The 21,870-nt window shown below is 34.2% G+C and overlaps 1 protein-coding gene across 2 annotated transcripts in view; it reads right to left on the bottom strand.

The window, feature by feature from the left end:
• arrb1 (arrestin, beta 1) overlaps positions 1–21,870 on the bottom strand; it is a 272,791-nt gene that overhangs the window by 40,945 nt on the left and 209,976 nt on the right. For both annotated transcript variants that reach the window (XM_051926544.1, XM_051926545.1), the window contains exons 5-7: positions 19,916–19,960; positions 3,236–3,432; positions 165–224 (exon numbers count right to left, since the gene is read on the bottom strand). In XM_051926544.1, coding sequence (XP_051782504.1) covers positions 165–224; positions 3,236–3,432; positions 19,916–19,960 — 302 coding nt within the window. The remainder of the gene's footprint in view (positions 1–164; positions 225–3,235; positions 3,433–19,915; positions 19,961–21,870) is intronic.

The following is a 21,870-nucleotide window of genomic DNA, read 5'->3' as shown; positions in this document are numbered from 1 at the left end:
CAGCACCTCATCCAAGGCTGGTTGTGCTTAAAGCTGCTGTTATTTGCTATGGTTATGTGACTTTGAACTAGAAAAACTGGTTTCAGAAAATGGATGAATGCGCAGACAAGCAGAGCTCAAAAATATGTACACATCCTGATGAGTTTAATTATATTTATTATTACCTTTCCTGTATCTTCTGGTCCAGGCTGAAGAGTAACTGAACAAGGTAGATTGAGTGGAATCTGAAATAATAAGCAAAAGTAAAAATATTGGAGGTACTTCAAGTTGAAAATGTAAAATTGTTTTTTGTAAGAAATATAAAGCCTCACACAGTTTATTTTAACCTTATCCCTAATAACTATAAAATCAATGAATGTTAATGAAAAAATGTCTTCGGCAAGTGGAGAAAATAAACTTGGAAAAGCCTTTGCCACAGAAAAGATTAGAGTACCCTCTTGACTACATTACAGTTCATCAATGGCACAGAAATACAGCTTGTAGAATCATCCAAGAGTGAATATTGGATTACATCATAAATTCTGATGGGAACAGCAGTGAAAAACTAAAGAAAATTTTAACAAAGTAAATAACATTTTTAAAGCATTTCAAAGTAATGACATAAAAATGAACCATAGATTGATAAGAATGTCACAAGGGGCAATGGAAATTAACAACCAGGCAGTTCATATGAAGCACTACTGTGTGTTAAAAATGTAATATGTAAAATGTAGTTATGTAAAAAATATTTAAAATTGTATTCTTGTATTTGGAATATACAAAGACCAAAAATCATATATTTGTATGTAATATGTAATTGCAATAATTTGCCAAAAGTTGATCAAGTGATTAAGTGAACTCAGAAAGGACTTTGATTGATAAAAAAACACATCACTTGGACTATAGCACTTATAACATAAAACATTTATTTATCAGTGTAGAGTATTTACTCCATAGCACAACAAAATTTCCAGGTGTTGATAATATTGTTTTGAGTTTTCTTTTGTATTTTTTCTTGTATGTTTTCTGTTCTTCTTACAATTTTGTCAGACTAGCATTTCTTATTTCTGTTATGCATGGTGTCTGTTATGTCATGTCATCATGAGCTGTAGTCATATGACATGGTGGGTATGACTATGAATGAGTAGAGATGTCATGGCAGCCATTTTCCTAACTATAAAAGCAGAAAAAGAAGAGAATTATGTTACACAGTTCTTCTAATTCTTCTGACTTCATCTTTTATTGTTAAAATTTACAGTATTCTTTGAAGCACCGTTTCTGTCTATTTCATTGCATTTAGCAGATTTATGTCTTTTGTATTTTTTTAGAAAGGTTTCTTTTGTACTCCCATTTGCTAGTCAAGTCTTTTTGGACATATATTTGAAGCTAGCTCATTTATGAATAAAAATATGGAGAGTGTTTTACTTTATATATTGTCATGTGTTTGTGCATGGGTACAAGGAAGGGCTCTAGTGACTGCAGTTCTACTGCCGCTCCAGGGGTTGGTGTTGTGTCCTAGTGCCTTTTTTCTTTCTCCCTCTGTAGACTGGATGATTGATGGCTATAACACATCTGATGTCACTTCCAATGCCCGTCCACCTGGACTTTCCACTTCCTGCCAGAAGGACTGAAAACCTGAAGGTCCACTATGTTTGTCAGTTATTTTCTTGAACTCTCTTCTGAAAAGATCTTTCTGCAGTTATTGTGTGTCTTTTCTTTTGCTTTGAAATTGAGTTATATGGGTTTGCCAGGCTGAAACCCCAACTTTTTGTCGATGTCATCTCTTTTATTTTACAATATAATAAAATTGATTCTACAGCTTGTGTCTCCTTCATGTTATAATTTAGTATATCACAAAGCAGAAGCTACCAATAAGCAAAATAAAGTAGATATTTCTTTTGAGTGTGTACTAACTAATATGCTGAAAATTATACAAAAATGAGAAATTGACAGAAGACTTTCATCAGCTCATTAACACTAAGATTTAAAAGTAAATGTAACAGAATGTGCAGAACACAAATCAGTACATTTTAGAAGACAAAGGTACTAGTATTACTATTATTAGGAACAACAACAACAATGGATAAAATACATTAGGTAACATAAGACGTATAAATGAGAATAAGACGAGAATGACAACTCCTAAAGAAGGTCAAAAATGCCAGATGATGAACAAGAAAAGTGTCCTGTTAAATAGACAGAAAAGTGATGATCAATAACAAAGTTCAAGTTAGTTGTCACATGTTCTGAGTACAGTGAATTACTTACTTACATGTCTAAGTGATATGCAACATGCTGAATTCTGTGCTATGAGCAATAATTATTGCTAGTAGACTTTGACAAAACAGGAACTAAGTTCACATTTGTGAATTTCCCATTGGGATTGATAAAGTATCTATCTATCTATCTATCTATTATCTATCTATCTATCTATCCTATCTAATCTATCTATCTATCTATCTATCTATCTATCTATCTATCTACATAATTTTAAATTTTAGGATAAATGAATTATATGAAAAACCATAAGACAAATAAATAAGTTGTTCTAATTATTATTTCAGACCAAAATAGAAAATGACTGACGTACAGCTCAAGAGGGGGTAGTCTCCTGTAAAGATTATGACAAGATAGGATTAAAAACTATCAAGGGGACAATGATGGAAAAAGAGAGAAAGAGAGAGATAAAGAGGAATAAGACACTAGAAAAAAGTGGGTATCTTTGACTTGCTATCAGGTATGCCACCAATGATGATGAATGAAACACTTCAATTGAGTAACATAATGCAGTGTCTTTATTTGTATTATGTCTGATAAAAATTAATTTAATTGAAAACAAGTACAATTATACTTGTGATAAATATTAAAATATTTTGTAAATTTGCTTGCAAATCCTTTGCATAAATTTGTAATTGCAGTATAAAAATACAGAAAAGTGCTCTCTTGCTAAAGGTTATTTCATTAAAAAGGATTTGCTGATTGGTTAGTAATACTTACAATGCATTATTAAATTTAGGATAAAATTTATCTTTAAGTTATTGATAATTAGTTTTATTGATATTTCAAAATCGGTCTTAAATATTCAAATCATGTCATCATATTTAGCTTGAAAAAATTTGACTTAACTGTTCATTCAACATGCTTAAAATATAGTTGAATAAAATTAAAAAAAGAATATTTTAAGTATTAAAATAATGACCAATAATGTTTTTGTTTTCAGTATTATATAATGTGGTGCATAACACATGGTTGGTACCTCAAAAGTGAATGGATAGGCATGCTCCCCAAGCTTCTTAATTAGTCGTTCTTGTAGACGAGTAAGGGGCTTCTTTTCTTCAGGTACAGGTGGGAAAGCTTGAACATTGGCCACAAACAGATCTTTTCTGAAGGTTAAACCAAGGACATCCAAGTCTTCTCTACCATATCGGAAGGCACATGTTAACGTGACAAACACTGGAGGAACAACATGTCACAGGAATAAGAATAAAGCAAGGGATCTGTGCAAAAAGTACAAAGAAAAAACAAAATTGACGCACTAATATGTCAATGATTGGTTAAGCAGCCTGAATAATGGACGATAATTGTAACCATTTTTTTAATTCAATACTTTTTTAGAACATCAGAACAATCTAGATGAGAACAGGCCATTCAGCCCAACAAAGTTCACCAGCCCTATCCACTTAATTTTTCTGAAAAAACATCAAGTCGAGTTTTGAAAGTCTCTAAAGTTTTATTATTTACCAGACTATTTGGTAGCTTATTCCAAGAGTCTATGGTTCTCTAAGTAAAGAAAAACTTCCTAAAGTTTGTATGAAATTTACCCATAATGAGTTTCCAAATGTGCCCCCATGTTCTTGATGAACTCATTTCAAAATAACAGTCTCAATCCACTGTACTAATTCCCTTCACAATTTTAAGCACTTCAGTCATGTCACTTCTTAATCTTCTTTTGCTTAAACTGAAAAAGTGCAACTCTTTTAATCTTTCTTCATAATTCATCCCCTATAACCCTGGAATAAGCCTAGTTGCTCTTCACTAGACCTTTTCTAGTGCTGCTATGTCCTTTCTGTAGCTTTGAGACCAAAACTGCACACAGTACTCCAGATGAGGCCTCACCAGTGCATTATAAAGCTTGAGCAGAACCTCCTTGGACTTGTACTCCACACATTACATTTACTGACACTAAATATCACCTCCCACAAATCTACCCAGGCCTGTTATGCTGTCCAAGTTCATCTGTAATTATTTAAGGGATTCCAAAATATCTGCCAATCCACGTTTCTTGGTATAATCTTCAAATTTAGCCAGCTTGTTACTTATATTCTTGTCCAGGTCATGTGTAGATATATTAAAAATAGCAGCGGCCCTAGCACTGAACCCTGTGGAACACCACTCTTAACACCAGCCAATTCTCATAAGGTTCCTCACACCATCATCCTTTGCTTCCTGTGTCTGAGCCAATTCGGCACCCATCTACAAACATCATCCTGACCTCCCACTTCTTTTAGTTTAATGCCAAACCTGTCATGTGGCACCTTATCAAAGTCAAGATAAATTATATCATATGCTCCACTTTGATCATATCCTTCTTTTGCTTCCTCACAGAATTCCAACATGTTAGTAAAGCATAACCTCCCTCATCTGAACCCATGCTGACTGTTCAAACTCCTGAACTTGCCATGTGCTGCTTATTCTTATCCTTAATAATTCCTTTCATTAATTTTCCTGTGATGCATGTTAAGCTTACTGGTCTATAGTTGACTGGATCTGGCTAGTCACCCTAACGGGAAGATATTTGCCATTTTGCAGTCCTTCAGAATCTCCCTAGTGTGTAGTGACTTTCTAAAAATATGTGTCAGGGTTATATATAAGCTCGCTAGAGTACATAAACTTTGTAATAAATCTGATAAAATGTTACCCAACATACATTTGTTAGTATAATTAATCTTTTTTGTAAATCTTACGTCAGGCACAACAATAATGCAAAGTACATAATGTCTAAATATATATATTTATTATGTATTATTTATATATATTTTTCCCATGAGAAAACTCTGACTTCAATATATTTGGTATTTTTTTCTTTGGAAAAAAGTCCATCTGTTTATTTACTGAACCAATTTCACCCACAGCTGGGTCATGGGGAGCTGGAGCTGATATATATCATATGAGTGTCTGGCAGGAGGAGGGAAAATGAAACCTGCAGTGGCTAGCTTATAACTTTCTATATATATGATAAAATGTGCTTTAAAAGCCTAAAGCTTAACCTTCATATGGAATTCATGAAATTTATGATAATGGTACTGCATGATGACAGTGGCCTCTTTTAACAGTATAATGTGTCAGGAATAGTTTTCTTTTTTTTGTCTGTTTTTGAAGAATTTCATAATATTATTTACATAACTGTAGTGTTAAAACTAACTTTGTATGGATTTTGCAAAATACATACTGTAACTATATTTTCAAAATAGTCTTTCAAAATATCCTTAACATATTGTATATGCTATGGATACTAATAGTCTATACTATCTATTTGAAATGTTGCCTTTTGTTGTAAAAAACTAAAGGTGAAGCAAATCATGTCAGAACGTTTTTCTTTTTTCACCTTTAAGACCATGTAACCATTGATATTTAAGTGAAATGTGCAATATGTAATATAAGTATGCAATTAATAAATATGCAATTATGCAGTAACATTGGTTATTAAATTTTGTGTCTTTGTTGTATCTACTGCATCTCTGTAGCAATGTTTTCTGTTTTTGTACTTTACTGCTGCAAACAAATTTCCCTCTGGGATCATAAAGTCCACCTAAACCTAAACCTAAAAACTAATCAATCATTCCAGTCAGTACAACATGATATAAAATGTTTTGTGCATATATTATTCTAAATATGCATATGCCTGAAGAGATATTGAAATTATTTAACATTTATATTTATATTACTTTTACAGCATGCAGTTACTTAATATTAACAGAATCCAGCACAGAACAAATTTTGTGCATAGTTTTTTTTATCATATTACACATGAATGACTGTTCATATTTAAGTGTTTGTTTTAATTCAAATTTAACAGAGAACATAGCATTTAATCATATAAAAATGTTATGTTCCTGCATGCAAAATATCTACAAAACAAACAAATAAAATATACACTGTGTTGACTGATAGCTCAACATATTTTTCATTACACATTTTTAAAATTTCCTTATGTGATGAATTGACTAAAAAAAGCCAGTGCAATGACAACAGCAGTATAAATGTTATGCTAGTACTCATGTAAAACAGAACATAAAGGTACTTAGTACTTTAGATAGAATACAAGTTTAAACAGAATCAAATAAGTTTGAAATTTTCATATTTACTAACAGCATTCATACACAACCTGCAGAATAAAATACAGCTTCTGAATTATGCAAGATGAAGGTGATCAGTTGATGCTTAAGGTTCTAGCACAAGAAGCCAAAGACTCACTTCTTTGCTCAGGTCACCGTTCAGTTCAGAGTACTTTAATACTTTTTGAGGTATAATTAGTGCTGGCCAAAGCCCATTTGGAGCCTTGGATGGATGGATATTTCCCATCATTGTCTACAGCAGGTAGTTGGCATTATTAGACTTCAATGACCTGTTTGGGGGTCCTTATTGGTGCCTGGAGTGCATACCTCCTCAATAGCACAAATAGCACCCTTTTGTGTATATACTGCACTTTTATGATGACTGGCGGGGATATTTCCCCCTCGGTGTCAGGAGCAAGCGGCCTTTAACTTTCATAAATGGCACACATCAGATGGGCAGCTGCCTAACCCAAACCCTAACTGATTGACTGACTCTGGGTATAGTGCTTTAAACCATACATCATGAATGTGCATGAACACGCAAAAAGTAGGTTAAACACACAATAAAGCAAACTTCAGTCTAATTAACAACTTAAAGAATTATTCATAATAATTCATGACATCTGCTTCAAAATAGTGAAATGTACATGTTCAATCAGAATTTAAATTGCATCACAAGGCAGAACATGACGGTTCAGCTGCACATGAGCAAAGTTTACCTTAACATTAGGTACCAATCACAAAGAAAAATTCACATACTAAAAAAAAACTAATATTTTTATCTAGAAATCACATTCAGTAAATTAATTAAATTTTTCTTATTTTAAATACAATAGGATACACATTTCCCAGCACATTATAAATGGGGGATTGGGATGTTTTCTGTAGAGAATGATAAGGCCTCATACTGTACTACCAATGTGTTTTATTTTGGTACAACAGATTCTAACTGAACAATTAAACCTCCTCATGTATTACTCCAAATGGTGTTCTAAGATGGTCAGAGATTATTGTACATCCAAAACAAGATAAGTGAAGGATTTTATTCCTGTAAGGCCTTAGCATAAGTAGTAAATTTTTCTAAACAAAATGGTTACATTTTCAAATGCTACTTTAATGTTTTCATTAATGCTGAATGGTATGGTCTGTCCAGCACATAATGAAGAAAGGTTAGTGAAGTCAGAAAGGTTTCTCTTTAAAGTCAAACTTGCATGTATTATAGTTTATTCAGTGTTCTCACTGAAGCCCCCAACTATCCTTCTTGATTTCCTTTCCCAATTCATTCACTAATTTGTTAATTTTTTCCTCCCTTTTTTCTTAAGAAGACAGCCAAACGGGACTGGTCTCCAATTACTTTTAATTTCTCAGATGTGTTGCTGATGGTGGCAGCAACCTGAAAATTCTTTTATTAAAAAGAGTCATTTTTACCCTCAGTGAATTACTGAGGCAGTGGTTACACTCATTTCAAATTGTCTTTGGTCCTTCAATTATGATTAAGCCTTAGCCCCCATTGTTCTGTTTGAATTCTTCCATGTTTTTGAAAAACGTTTAGTGTAAGGATTTTGAGTTTTGATCTGCCCTGTTATTGCTTGCTAATGTATTGTTTTTGTTACTGGCCTTGTTCTTTCGTACTAAGGTTACTTTACTTTATACTTTGTTATACTTTATTCGTCCTCAAGGGGAAGCTAAAATTTTACAGACGTGTTTGAGTTTTGACTTGATGTTTATCTTACAGGAGGTGCCTGTTATATATTTTCTAATTGTTTTATTCAGCTCAGGTTATTTGTTTCCCTTTCCTTCCTATTATGGGTAGTTTAGCTTAGCGATTTTTTAATAGTTTTGGATTTGATCTCCTTTCTGTACTTTTCCCATTTCATTTGTTTTCTTTTATTTTGCTAAATTACTCATTGTTTTTTCTTTGCATTGCTGTTTTAATTGTGCTTAAATTCCTGATTTCGTAATGTGTTTTTTGGTGTTGGAGAGGATTGAGGCAATTTCATTATAGTGGGTGGCTTTGTTATGGTGAGGTGTGTCCATGAGAAGCTTAAACCTGAACTATTGTATATTTATATCACAGTTAATCAAAAATGTGATTTTTTAATAAGTAATTGGCACATCGTTGCATTTTCAGAGACAGATATCAGAGATATACAGCAATATGTTAGCATTATTGATTAATTTGATTCAATATTACTAGAATTAGAAAAGTTTGTTGAATTACAACACATCCACTGTCAGCAAGTGTTGAATGTCTTCACATGCATACTATTGGACATTTAGAACTTTGCTTTATTCATCTTCACAGCTGAAAAATACACCTGGATTGAATGACAGTGACCCAGTGTTCATTTAAATGCATAGCTTTTGTATATCACTGAGACAAGTTTTAGGATCCAGAGAGATTTTGTATGCTATTCTTCATTATGGTAAAACAGTGGTCTGCTTCACATACTCAGACCACCATCCAGGTCACAGTCCAGTGATCTTCGATTATTCTATAATAATTGTACCAATAGTCTTTTAGAGGAAGCTTACCAAAGTCTCTATGAAATGACATGTGAAGGTTATGTGAAATGAATCAAAAATATAAATAAAAAGCTTAGTTTAACCTATATGAATCATAATTAAACCTAGAATTAAAATCAGATATTCAATTACCAGTGTTTGTATAGTTTATATCATACAGATATTCAAGATGTAAAGCTAGATATTAAACATACTGTATAATTTATTTTAATGTTACCTGCTAAATATGTGATTATTACAGGAAAAAAACTTCTCATTAATAATATAATGAAGTACAAAGTGCAAATGTCTAGTCACATACTAAAAACTGGTTTTAGTAGCAGATTCAAGCAAAACTATATTACTAATTTACAGATTCCCTGAACCATAAGTCTCAGAGCTGAATTTAGAAACCCTTTATTCAACACAGATTATAAGACATTTCTGAAGTAAGAGGAGATTATTTAGTTCATTAAACTTTTTTATTTATAGTAGCTAATAGCCAGGATTTCTCTATATCTCTTCTGCATAGGATTTTTGCTCCAACTACATGACATAACTCAACAAAATCTTTCCCACAACGTTCTGTGTGAACATGTGTTTTCTAGCTACAGTTGTAAATGTACTTTGCTTTAATTTTCATCAGTGTCCTTGAGTACACAATTCACTATTTAATTTGAAAGACTTAGGATTCATCAATTTTATAAAAAACCTTTGTGACTTTTGAAGAACATCATTAGGTCCTTACAAGATTTTTCTGCTAAAGACAAAATAGGTTAAATTCCCTTAACCCATAAAAATAAAAGTCACAGGATGCAATTTGTTGCTGTTTTAGGCACTACTTCTGCTGGAGATCTGTTTTCATTTATAGTATGTTGACCAGATCTGCACACATTTTCCCAGACACTGTCTCACTAGTGAATTATAAGCTCTGAGCAAAATATCCCATGATTTATATTCAACAATTAAAAAAATATGACCTAATATTTCACTAGCTGTTGTAATTGTTTGTACTTAGACAAAGAGAATGCTTTGCTGGTGTAAACCCCAAAATCCCTTTCAGAAGTTGCTTCCTGTAGAATTGGTTTACCCTTGTATTTATAATTAATGTCTGGCATTTTTGCCTGGGTTGTACCACTTTGCATTTCAATACATTAAACTTAATTTTGCCCAATTTTCAAAATTGTCTTTTTCTTTTTGAATAACTTTTGCTGAACTCTGTGTAGTTGCTATTCTTCATTTTTAATGCAATCTATGAATTTTGTAAGTTTAGTAAATCTATCAAACTCAAAGGCATGAATATCAATGAGAGACTAAATGCATACTAAATTCTGGATTGTCATTATTTATAACAGTACTTTCAAAATGACACTTTCAGTATTATTATGAATTTATTTATTTTTAAAAGAAACCATCCTTTAGGATGAATGTACCGTCTTTTAACCTTATTACCTTGGATCAAACTTTCAGAGACATTACTAAAAATAATTGCAGAAGGAGTAGAAAAAAACAAAACAAAAGAAACACTACAGCGAGTTACAATCTGATATGTTTAGTAAGATGTGAAAAGAGGGAAAGAAATACCTCCTGACTGCAAGAAATGTTCACAGGAAGGAATTTCGCTTTTATTGTGGTGATGCTGATCATTGGTATGTTACTCACCCCATGCAGCAAGTTACAAACAAATGCTTTTTCCCTTTACAAACTTTTTTAGATAATTCTTTAATGGTGCTGGTACAAATTTGCAATTAAGATACTATGGCTTTAGTGAAATCAGAATGGATGGAAATTTTATCAGTAGGCATCTTATAACTGAACTATTAGTAACATCCCTCCCTTTGAAATTTAAACCTAGAATTTTATTAGTAGCGGTGGGTTGGCACCCTGCCTGTAATTGGTTCCTGCCTTGCGCCACTGTGTTGGCTGGGATTGGCCCCAGCAGACCCTGTGTTAGGATTAAGCGGGTTGGACAATGGATGGATGGATTTTATTAGTAGACAGCAATACCATCAGCTCTGGTATTTTAGGGTACATGGTGGCACCACTTACCACGCTACTTGACATATTACATTTTGAGAAGATTTTTCTTTTTTTGTTAGGCCTAGTTCTCTTCATTTTTGCTTGTCCTTATTTGAAAAAACAAAATTCTTGATTTAAATGGAAAGTGGAAGACATAAAACAATTGAGTATTTGTTCAGTGCCTATAAATTGTCTAGTTTTGCTCAATTCAGGTTTTACCATTATATTATTAGGATTATCAGAATGTTTTCAATAAACAGAGGACCACTGAGCTACCCCAATATTTACCCTGTAACTGTATTATTGATTTGCTCCTAGAAACCCCCCTTACCTTACGGTAAAATGTATGCATTATCTTATCCGGAAAGCCAGGCTATGGATAAATAGATCCAAGAAATTTTAAGAACTATGTTCTATCAACTATCTAATAGTCTGCTTGGAGATACTCATTTCACTACAGGCAGTACCGTATTTCCAAAACTAGATTTACACACCATGTATACATTAATCACATTTGCATAGGATGATGATTGGAAAACTGTACTTAATACTTTGACAGGGAATTAAGATTATAGGTTTATACCCTACAGTCTTGCTTATACTCCAGCATATTGCAAAACCTTGTAAATAATGTTTTGAGATCTTTTGGGTAGTTGTGTTTTAGTTTACAATGATGATACCCTAATCTTCTATAATAATATGAAGAGTCATGTTAAACATGTTACAGCCTGCGAAGAAATAAACTCTTTTCTTAAAGAAATTAGAATTTCATGGAGTATCAGGTTAAATAATAAGCTAAGAAATTTCTTGATTTGGATTGAAATGGATAAATTCAGGTAAATTGATTTGGAAATTACCTGAAAGTGTCAAGAAAGTATAAACTTATTGAATCTGGTGTATTATTTCAATTAATTAATTGAACATGTGAATTATTGTTGGTTTATCAAAGAGTGTAACTCAATCGCTAATATCTAATATTACTAAAAAGTCTTTCAGTAAGTTTCTTAAAGCTTCTGAAGCACAAGAATTTTTTAATTAAAGAAATTGTTTACCACTGTATTCAGACAGCCATGCTGAACCATTCAGTGTGAAGTGGCAGTAGATACATCAAATATTGGGGAAAGGAATATAATATCACAAAGATTTTTTTATAGGGAAACACCCACCCTTTGCATTCTCCTTAAAAACAAACTCCCCAGCAGTAAAGGTTAATGATAAAGGTACATAGACATTGTCACAAGGAATGACAAAATGGGTCTTAGAGTACCAGTTTCCTTTTGTTATCCATGCAAACAATAAAAACAGCCTACAGAAAAACTCAATGCTAGGTAATCTTGTTGGACATTATTTTTTTATATCGGGGAAGGCCAACTCTAATCCTGGAGAGCCGCAGTGGCTTCAAGTTTATGTTCCAACCCAGTTGCTCAATTAGAAGCCAATCCTAACCAATAACAGATCTAATTTGCTTTCATGGCGTGTTAGTGTTTTAATTCTGCCATGTCAGTTCATTCTTAAATCATAGACTTTTTTTCCTTTCTAATGATACAAGTATCTTCCAAGTGATTTGAAGCCTAAAATAAATGAGTAATGTTCAGTTCTTCACTTTCTCTTCAGTTTCCTTCTGAGTACTTAATTAAACCAAATAACGAATGAGGAATACACATGGGTGAAAATGGAGACAAGCTAGATGTAGAACTGCTGGCTCCTTTGTTATTTGTATCTTATTGCTAATAAGGAGCAGTTTAAATAATGAATACAGCTTTTAAAGACTAAAATGATCAATTAAGAGTTCAAAATCTTAACAACAGAGACAACTAAAATGTAGCCGAAAAATTCCACTTGCACAATAAGTGCTTCTTCAGCAAAGAATTATTTGTTATGAAGCAATTTGATTGGGACAAAAACATGAAGCCAATGCAGACCTCCAAGACCAACATTGCTCATCCCCGATTTAATGAGTCTGAGTCTTAAATGAAGTTAATTAGTAGCAAAACCAGTCACTTATTAAGAAAATAGTTAGATTGAAAACCTGTAGCCACTGTGGCTTTTCAGGATAGGAGTTGGTCACCCCTGTTTTATAAATTTAAATTTTGTAAGCAGGCAACAAAAGTGGCAAAGTTGATGCTTTGTGAAGGAAATTTGAAACAGAAAAGGTCTCCAGTGAACAAGAAATTATTGTTGTAGCTGGACAAATGGTATGTGCTCCTTTTTTAAATTATAGCCATGCTTCCTAATTCATTTTTTTTATTGCCAGGCATCAGATAGGCTTTATGTGTCCAAAGAATTTAGGGATGATAGGTGCATGCTACCAAGATGTTTATTCACCCATGAAACATTTATAAGACAACTAGTGTGTAAGCCTGTGCTGTAAAAAGCCCAGAGTCCTAGAAACTATTGAAATCATCAGAAAAAAAACTGAAATGTAGAGATGCCAGGTAATTAAAAGGAATTACTCTGGGCATCTCTGTCCTAGGAGGTTTCGTTTTGCTGATGTGCACCTCGCTCGTGTATTAGCGGCTAAGCGAGTTTCTCTCTTTTCTCTGCGGTCTTACTTTGACAACAGAGTCACTTTCTTTGAGCTTCATTCTGTAGCCTCGCATTTCCGTGCTGGCTCTCACTTCTGGGCCAGAGAGACAGACACACACACTTCCACACGTAGATGTTTATATATAAGATACATTCTGTGTTGTGATGCATGTTGCAGCCACTGGTTTATCTATTGGGCTAGTGCAACCAATCCAATTCTCAAGCAAGCCATGGGAAGCCATTACAATCACTTTACAACAGATATGCCTATGTTCTAGACATGCATTATGCAATATATTTTTGAATTCTTCACACTTCATGATTTCCCTGAATATATCACTTGATAAAGGACCTCAATTTGTATCTCACTTTTGGAGATTTTTCTGTACCAAGATGATTTGTCAAATACTCTGGACTTCTGTGTCCCATCCTCAGTCTGATGCAAAAGACCTAAAGGGTAACTCAATAGCTGGAGAAATACCCGCATTGTTAATTCTTTCCAGTCACACTGGAAGTCTTGGTTGCCCATGATGGGATTTGTCACAATTTTTTTATTTGACTCAACAAATAAAATGTAGCTTTTTGAATGCCTTTATGGATTTTAAACCACATTTGCTGGATCTGTCTTCAGTACCTTGTGTCACTGCTTAAGAATTTTTTTATGTCATGAACTAGGGGTTCTTCCAGATGCTATCATAAAATTAAGGCCTCCAAAGTAGCTGGGGAAAAGGCCCTTAAAATTGGTAACTGCCCCATATACTTCAAGGTCCCAAATACTGTTGGAAAAAGCCCCACAAGAGTAAGGGTCCATCAACCATTGGCATGTGTAGAAAAGAGGGCAAAGAAAAAATCTTCATAAAATAAGATTTATTATGGAAAAATGTTCTGCATCAAAAGAAGCTCTAAGGAGCACAAAAGATACAGAAGGAGTTGCCTTCAGATATTGGCAATCCAATGGCAAACAAATCCTGAGTACACAATTCTACACAGAGATCAAGAAACAGCAAATAGGTAAAAATCGAGCAAACATCAAAATCAGAGCAGTAATCAAAAGAGAACTCCCCAACACCAAGTGTATACAATGTACCGCAAGGAACAGTGTGTTCCCTCAGTCTTTATAGGGCTGAGGGAAGTTCCTTGATATTTATGGACAGGTGGCCCCACCTCTTGGGAACCACCTATAAAATACAGGAAACATAGTATGGATACATATAAATAATATAATACACAAAACTAATAAAATATATAATAACACAAATAATAAACATAAGTATCAATAGTTGCATAAACAAATGCATCAAACAACAAAGAAATGCAAAGGATTTGGACAAAATCCAGGGGAGGAACCAGGCTGAAGCCATTAAAACTGATGAGTTTAGGATTGAGCAAAATGGTATGGCTTGCCATACAAGACATTCAGCAGAAGGTTCCTTATCATAAATTAGCTCCTTAATATATTGGACACTGTAGAATTCTGAAGTGTATTGGTTCAGTAAGTTATTCAATATCTTTATAAAGTAATTTCAAATTCCATTTATTATTCCATGCCTTTAGACTAACACCAGTTCATTCCAGTCAATATATGATGACTAAAATTACACCTCCTCCAGAATATGTTGATGGAAGTGAAAAATATGAGGTCAGGAGAATTCATATAGATGTGGTCCCATAATATTACTTTGTTCACTGGAAGGGGTATGGCTCAGAAGACCACGCCTGTCTCTGGAGTAACCTGATGTATGCCCCTGACATAGTCTGTTTGTTTCATGTTTGAAGCACTTTGTGGAGAGATTTCTGTTTTTAACTGGAAGTTTAGCTAAATTCTGTTAATTTATTTTTTGCAAAATAAAATTTTCTATAGGTATATTTTTAGTGGTTCTTAAGTGTAGAATTTAGTTTAATTATCTTTTTGTTATGTGTTTTGTACTTCTTTTTTATTTTACTATTTCTTTGGAAAATGCTGTGGCACCATTTTGTTTTTCTTATGGGTGCCCTAAATTTATGTTACTATGGCCAGTTGGTAGCAGGTTTTTCCTAGAAGTTGCACTAAGTGAGGTCATTGGAGCAACAGCATTTAAACCAGCTCTGCACTATTAAATATTTTCCAGAATTCTGAATTAAATCTTCCTTTCATGGAGATATATATTATATTCAAATATTTGTAAAAGAAAAATTAAATTAAATACCTGAAGCAAAAAAAAAATAAGCTCTGAATTTAAAATAAGAGTCAGAAGTGCTTGAAACATATAAAGAAATATGCATATTTAATTAAAAAAAAGAAATTCTAAAATAACTCAAATATCAGTACAACATTGAAAATGTAAAAAAATCAAAGTATCAAAATTCAAAATCACAAAAGTAAATACAGAAAATCATCAATAGAAAACCAAAATACAATGTAAGAACAGGAAAAGCAAGTAAACAAAATACAAGACTAAATCTGCTAAACCAAGTAGCAAAAACCAGAAACAAGGGCAAACGCATAAGCAAATTATCAAAATAAAAATGGTCAAAAAAGACCATTCTCGATTCGTCAAATGTATATAAAAATTCAAAAGAAGAAGTTAAAGGAAAAGGAGGTATCCAAATCAATATTCTTATAGCAAGTGTCAGTAAAATAAATTAGGCAGGTGTCGTGGTGCTTTTGGAGGTATCCTATAGATACAGCTTAGTTCATGCACTCTATTCCATAAGGACTGTAAATTGCTAATAATAATCATTGGAAATTGGCTCACTTTTCTCACTTCCAAGGTTTGCATGGGATAGTAGCAGTACTTATTATGGAGTCTTACTGTCTTATTGAGAGCAGTGTACCCTGGGTGTAGATTAACAACGCCAGACACCCTTCTGGGTCTTCTTCTGCAAGTAGTATGGTGAATTATATAGACAGTAACAATTACAATTAGGAAAGTTTCACAAATATTATTAAATATTCTGCAAAATAATTGTTAATAATAATTCTTTACATTTATATGCACTTTTCTCACTAATCAAAGCGCTGTCCACACAGGGAAGACCAGGATGCAAGCAGTACAACTACAATGCCACCTGCATGGATGAGATGTCTCTCAAATTAGTTTGTAATGGAAATGAAAGAAATGGTTAAAAAAGCTAAAAACAAGCACAAAAACACAGAGATACAGCGCAGCAACTAATGACCTGCATCTGTGAGCTCTGGTCCAATGTTTTTTGTTGGATATAGTTCAACAATTTATTATTGGACAGACATTGTTGGTTTCCATTTATGTTAAACAATTTCTTCTTTGTTTTCTGTGTGTTATAACAAATCTGTGTCTTTATGTGTACTAATTCTGTATTTAGTAATTTGTAAAACCTAAACTTGCTTTTTACCTGTTATTGTCACAGCACTCTGTTCCTGCACTCAGTGAAGATTGCTAAACAAAAATGAATTGAATTAAATTGTAAGCAGACAGATGGCAGGGTCTGCCTATCCAGTAATAAATACTATGTATTAATACTCACTGTAAGAGATTGCATATGCCCTCTGAATATTAAACTACTCACTCTTGGACTTCGTGTGGGAATTTCATCAAATCATAGTTACAGTTGTACACATGTACCGCCACAAGCTGATGTGGGAGCAACAGCTGAAATAATGTATAAAACTATCCAAAAACTGGAAAGCAAATCATGCATCACATTTGAATGTTTCATGGGTGATTTTAATTTATGTAAACTGGAATCAAAATCAATACACTGAATATTAATACTGGAAGGATCAAAATACTGGTCAAGTGTTATTAAAAATCTTTGGTGCATATATGTCCTGGCTGCATCAAACCATGTTGTTGTTCATGTATTACTTAAACACTAGAAGAAACTGAAACAAGAAAAATATGTCATACATAAAAAAACACAAGTAGTGCAATGAAAGTGTAGCAGAGCTACTGGAGTGTCTGCTCTGCACTGATTATCATGTACTGTCATCTTCACGGACAGTGAAGTGAGGCCACGTATCCTGTCAGTACACTCTGCATATGAAATTATGTGAGTTAGCAATCATTAAGAAGAAAACTGTCAAATAGTACCCAGAAAGGCATAGATCACCAAAGATATAAAGCACTCATTTTAGAAAAAGAACATAAGGGTTGGGAAAATAAGGAACAAAAGAAAAAGGAAAAAAAGACCATTTTTTTACACTGATGATAATCAAATAATTTAAATAAGTTAAAATCCAAGTAGTCCTTTAATGATAACAATACAAAGTAGGTCTGAAAAGGTCTGAAACCTATAAGGGAATTTGGTTCTAAAAATGGTGTGACCTTCCCAATAGAAAAGGACCACATGATTTGAAACCAATGACTTAAATATCCAAAATGCACAAGTAGGGTAAGTGCTTTCTGCAAATGCCAGATGTATTACTAGGTTGGGAGTCAGCACAACTGAAGTACAGGAATCTTTGCTCCATGTCCTAACCAAAAGGGCAATGGGGCCAGATTGCATATGAGGATGGCTCTTGAAGTCCTACTTCAGGCAGCTCTCATCAGTTTTTTATTTGCTTTGTAACTGGTCCCTTAGCTGTGGCATTATACCAGAGCTGTGGAATCAGTGAATCATTACCCATTTTCCTAAGGTTTCCAGGCCAAACAGTCTGAATACTATAGGCTGGCGAAATTCACTTCTACAAGTATTCCAATTAAATACTTTTAGCATCAGATGATGTCACTTCCGGTCCCATTGTGATGACATCATATCCTGCTTTTCATTTCCTGTAGCCATTTTTTGTTGTGTATAAATACTCCTCTTTTCATGAGCAGTGTTGTCAAATGTTTATTTTGAACTTTTCTTTTTTTTTTTCAATTCCCAAAAACTTTACACAACCTAAGTCATCTTATTTTATGACAATATATATATATATATAGTTGTAAATCAGCCCTGACACAGACAGACACGTAGACTCACAAGTCCCAAGCACACACATTTTATTTGCTTTTCTTTTATAAAACAGCACAGACTAGTTATGCCCCGATGATGTCACTTCCGGCCCCAGGCCCAATGATGCCACTTCCGTTCCTGGCGCCACAGATGACGTCACTTCCGGTCCCAGACCCAATGACACTACTTCTGGTTCTGGCAATACTGATGACATCACTTCCTCCGCTCTCCCTTAAAGCCATCATCTTTGTGACAAGCAAATCAGCTCTGTTCTGGACTCCAACCTGTACACTTCTCTACAATTATTAATTTAACTTTGCAGCCAGGAAACAATATACGGGTGGCTGCCCCAAACCTTTTTGTGGCTTTTGTCAAGTTTGTGACACTGGTTAAGCAGGAACTTATTGTAAAAGGTCAGTATTGGTCCTAATAAAGCTGATCAGAGCACTCCTAGTGTGGACCTAATCTGGGTCTTCTATTCTATTCTTCTTTTATTTACAGTACTAGGGTGTTGTACCGTGTTAGCCATTATGAATGTAGAGAAAAAGCCAAGCAAAATGACCACCTTTTATTGGCTAACTAGAAAAGATTACAATATGCAAGCTTTCGAGGCAACTCAGGCCCCTTCTTCAGGCAAGATGTAATCTTGTAATGTAATGATTACATCTTGCCTGAAGAAGGGGCCTGAGTTGCCTCGAAAGCTTGCATATTGTAATCTTTTTAGTTAGCCAATAAAAGGTGTCATTTTGCTTGGCTTTTCTCTTCTTTTATTTACAGAAAGAGTTGTGGGTATCCAGAACAAACTAGTGTAGTTAAAGCAGAAAGTTTTTCAACTTTTTAAAAGTATACAAGGATGAGATATTGAACAACTTAGCTATTAGCCAGCCAAGAGAACTGGTATGCATTGTCAAACCTCTTTTATTCTTATGTTGTTTTATATAAAGTAGTAATTGTAGACTTTATGTAGCTGTAAACTGCTTTTAATTCTTAGCAAGCCTTTACCATAAATGAAAATGAGTATAAATGTTTAATATATCTCTTATTTTGACAAACAATGTTGACAGAGTTAAAAAAAAAATAATTGGGTACAGAAATACTTCATTTTTCAGGTGAGTTTCTATATCAGAATTTTATACCAGTTTTTGAGAAATGTCATTTTTATTCAGGAATGGATAAAAATGAACCATTGATTTTTAAAGGTAAAATGTCACATTGTTAATGAATACAATATATAAGCCATGCCAAACTGAAAGCAAATACTGCTTTACTGTATTTAACTGAAGGTATTTCATGCAGCTAACGTACAACAGGTAATTAACCAGAGCAACAAAAGCATAGTTTAGTGAGACTGCAGTCATTTCTTTTAATATATATTGAACAACCTCCTAATTATCACATCTTCTAAGAACTGCTTGAAAGAAAACAAGTAATTCAGATCCAGTCCAATTACTATGATTTAAAATATGCAGACAAGTGGAGGATTTTAAATGGTGACTTACATTGCAGCTCTTACAGTGAGTTTGTAAAAAAATAATAAAACATTTCCTTAAATACAAGGAATCAGCTACAAATTTTCTATTGTGGCAGAAATGCTGCCACGTGGTTAGATGAAGACAGCAAATCAGAAAGTGATTCTACATATATTAAATTCTCACCTTTTCGTTCCTTTAAGTATTCTGGATCCACCAAAACCACTCCATCTGTGTAATAAAAGTAATTAGAATTAATGTTATGATATTGCAATAATGTGAAATAATTTTACCAGCTATGAAATGTAAATGAGATAAAATCATTTTAATGAAGTACAATTTGTAGCACACAGTTTAAAAGTAACATTAAATGTAAAGAGGCCATTTATATTTACAGGATTTTCAGACAATAAATGTAATTTACAATTAAACATCCAAATAAAGTGCTGTATTTGTATTTCTTTCTTTTAGATATATGAGGATTGGATAGTGTAGTATTTTTTCCATGGTATACTTGTACATTTTTTAAATGATGTAGCTTTCCTTACGCTTCCCATTTTCTCAAAAGGGTTTTTTGGGTGAGCTGGGATCCTCTAATAAACCCTGTGGATTGCCTGAAAGCCTAAAAATCAATTGTGGGACAAGACAGACTGTAAAAAATTGAAAAAAAAAAAAATGTTGTAGTCTTATAAATTACTCTGCGCCTATTTCTGCAAGAAAATATAACAGTACCATAAGATCCTAACAGGCAGAACTGGAAGGCTGTTGTATGCAAGCACTTCACAGGGTGGATGGCTTGAAGTGACTTTGAGACTGCTGGCTCGGTTAAGCTAGATATTTGAGCGGCAGCAGCTCACTGGCAAGGAAAGAGAGCACTTGCTTTAAATCAGGAGGGATCAATAAGGGGGTAGAAAACCTCTTAGAGAGCAAATAAATCAGAAACCTCATCATCAAACAGTGTTACACTGACTGCTGATACAGTAATACAAACAGCATTCAGGTTAGGAACAGCATCAGATTTGGAGACGTTTCCTGTGACCCATGAAAATGGGAAAGTGAGATACTCAGTTTTGTGAGGCTCTTAGAGTGCAGTGCTGCTGTAAATTGTTCAATAAACAAACTTGTTATTGGGATGAACTTGTGACAGTGCTACTGACAGGACTTCTGTACCCAGCAGTCAACAGAAGTACACAAGGGCTAATGTGAGATCAGTGCGTACTATTAAAGAGGTAAAAAGTCAGAGTGGAGTTGCAGCAGTTTTTGACAGACAGAATCAAAGTGCATATATGTAACAAAAAGTGGATATTCTAAGAAATACTGGTATGATTTTTGTTTTCAGATTGCATATCCAGGTGTAATGAGATGGGAGGCACGGTGGCGCAGTGGGGGTAGCGCTGCTGCCTCGCAGTTGGGAGACCTGGGGACCTGGGTTTGCTTCCCGGGTCCTCCCTGCGTGGAGTTTTGCATGTTCTCCCCGTGTCTGCGTGGGTTTCCTCCGGGCGCTCCAGTTTCCTCCCACAGTCCAAAGACATGCTGGTTAGGTGGATTGGCGATTCTAAATTGGCCCTAGTGTGTGCTTGGTGTGTGTGTGGGTGTGTTTTGTGTGTGTCCTGCGGTGGGTTGGCACCCTGCCCGGGATTGGTTCCTGCCTTGTGCCCTGTGTAGGCTGGGATTGGCTCCAGCAGACCCCCGTGACCCGGTGTTCGGATTCAGCGGGTTGGAAAATGGATGGATGGATGGATGGTATAATGAGATTAATCTGTCTAAAATATGTATATCATAAATAATATCATTGTCCATATCTAATTTTTTGTACATTCCATAGTACCAGAAGGAAGATTTTAGTGTTCAACCAACAGGGCCTCTGGATTACCATGGGCTGCTTCACACACCGAATATAACCTGTCCTTAGCAGCGCTAGGCAGAAACCATCAAGCAACCTTAATAGGGCAAGTTCTTGCAGGAATAATGTTGAGATCCTAGTTAACATAATATGCACTTTGTTGAGAATATGGGAAATAAACTTGAAAAATTAAGGCAAATAATAAGTCATGTTTTATGTTCCACTATCTATGTGGGAATGTCTCATTGTCTCACATAGGTCTGTACTGCACAGCTTCACTTTTAGCTCATCAGTTTCC

This window comes from Erpetoichthys calabaricus, chromosome 4, assembly GCF_900747795.2.
Source record: "Erpetoichthys calabaricus chromosome 4, fErpCal1.3, whole genome shotgun sequence".
Taxonomy (NCBI): Eukaryota; Metazoa; Chordata; class Cladistia; order Polypteriformes; family Polypteridae; genus Erpetoichthys; species Erpetoichthys calabaricus.
Note: the sequence above shows the minus strand (reverse complement) of the source record. Positions and strands in the feature narration are given on the sequence as shown.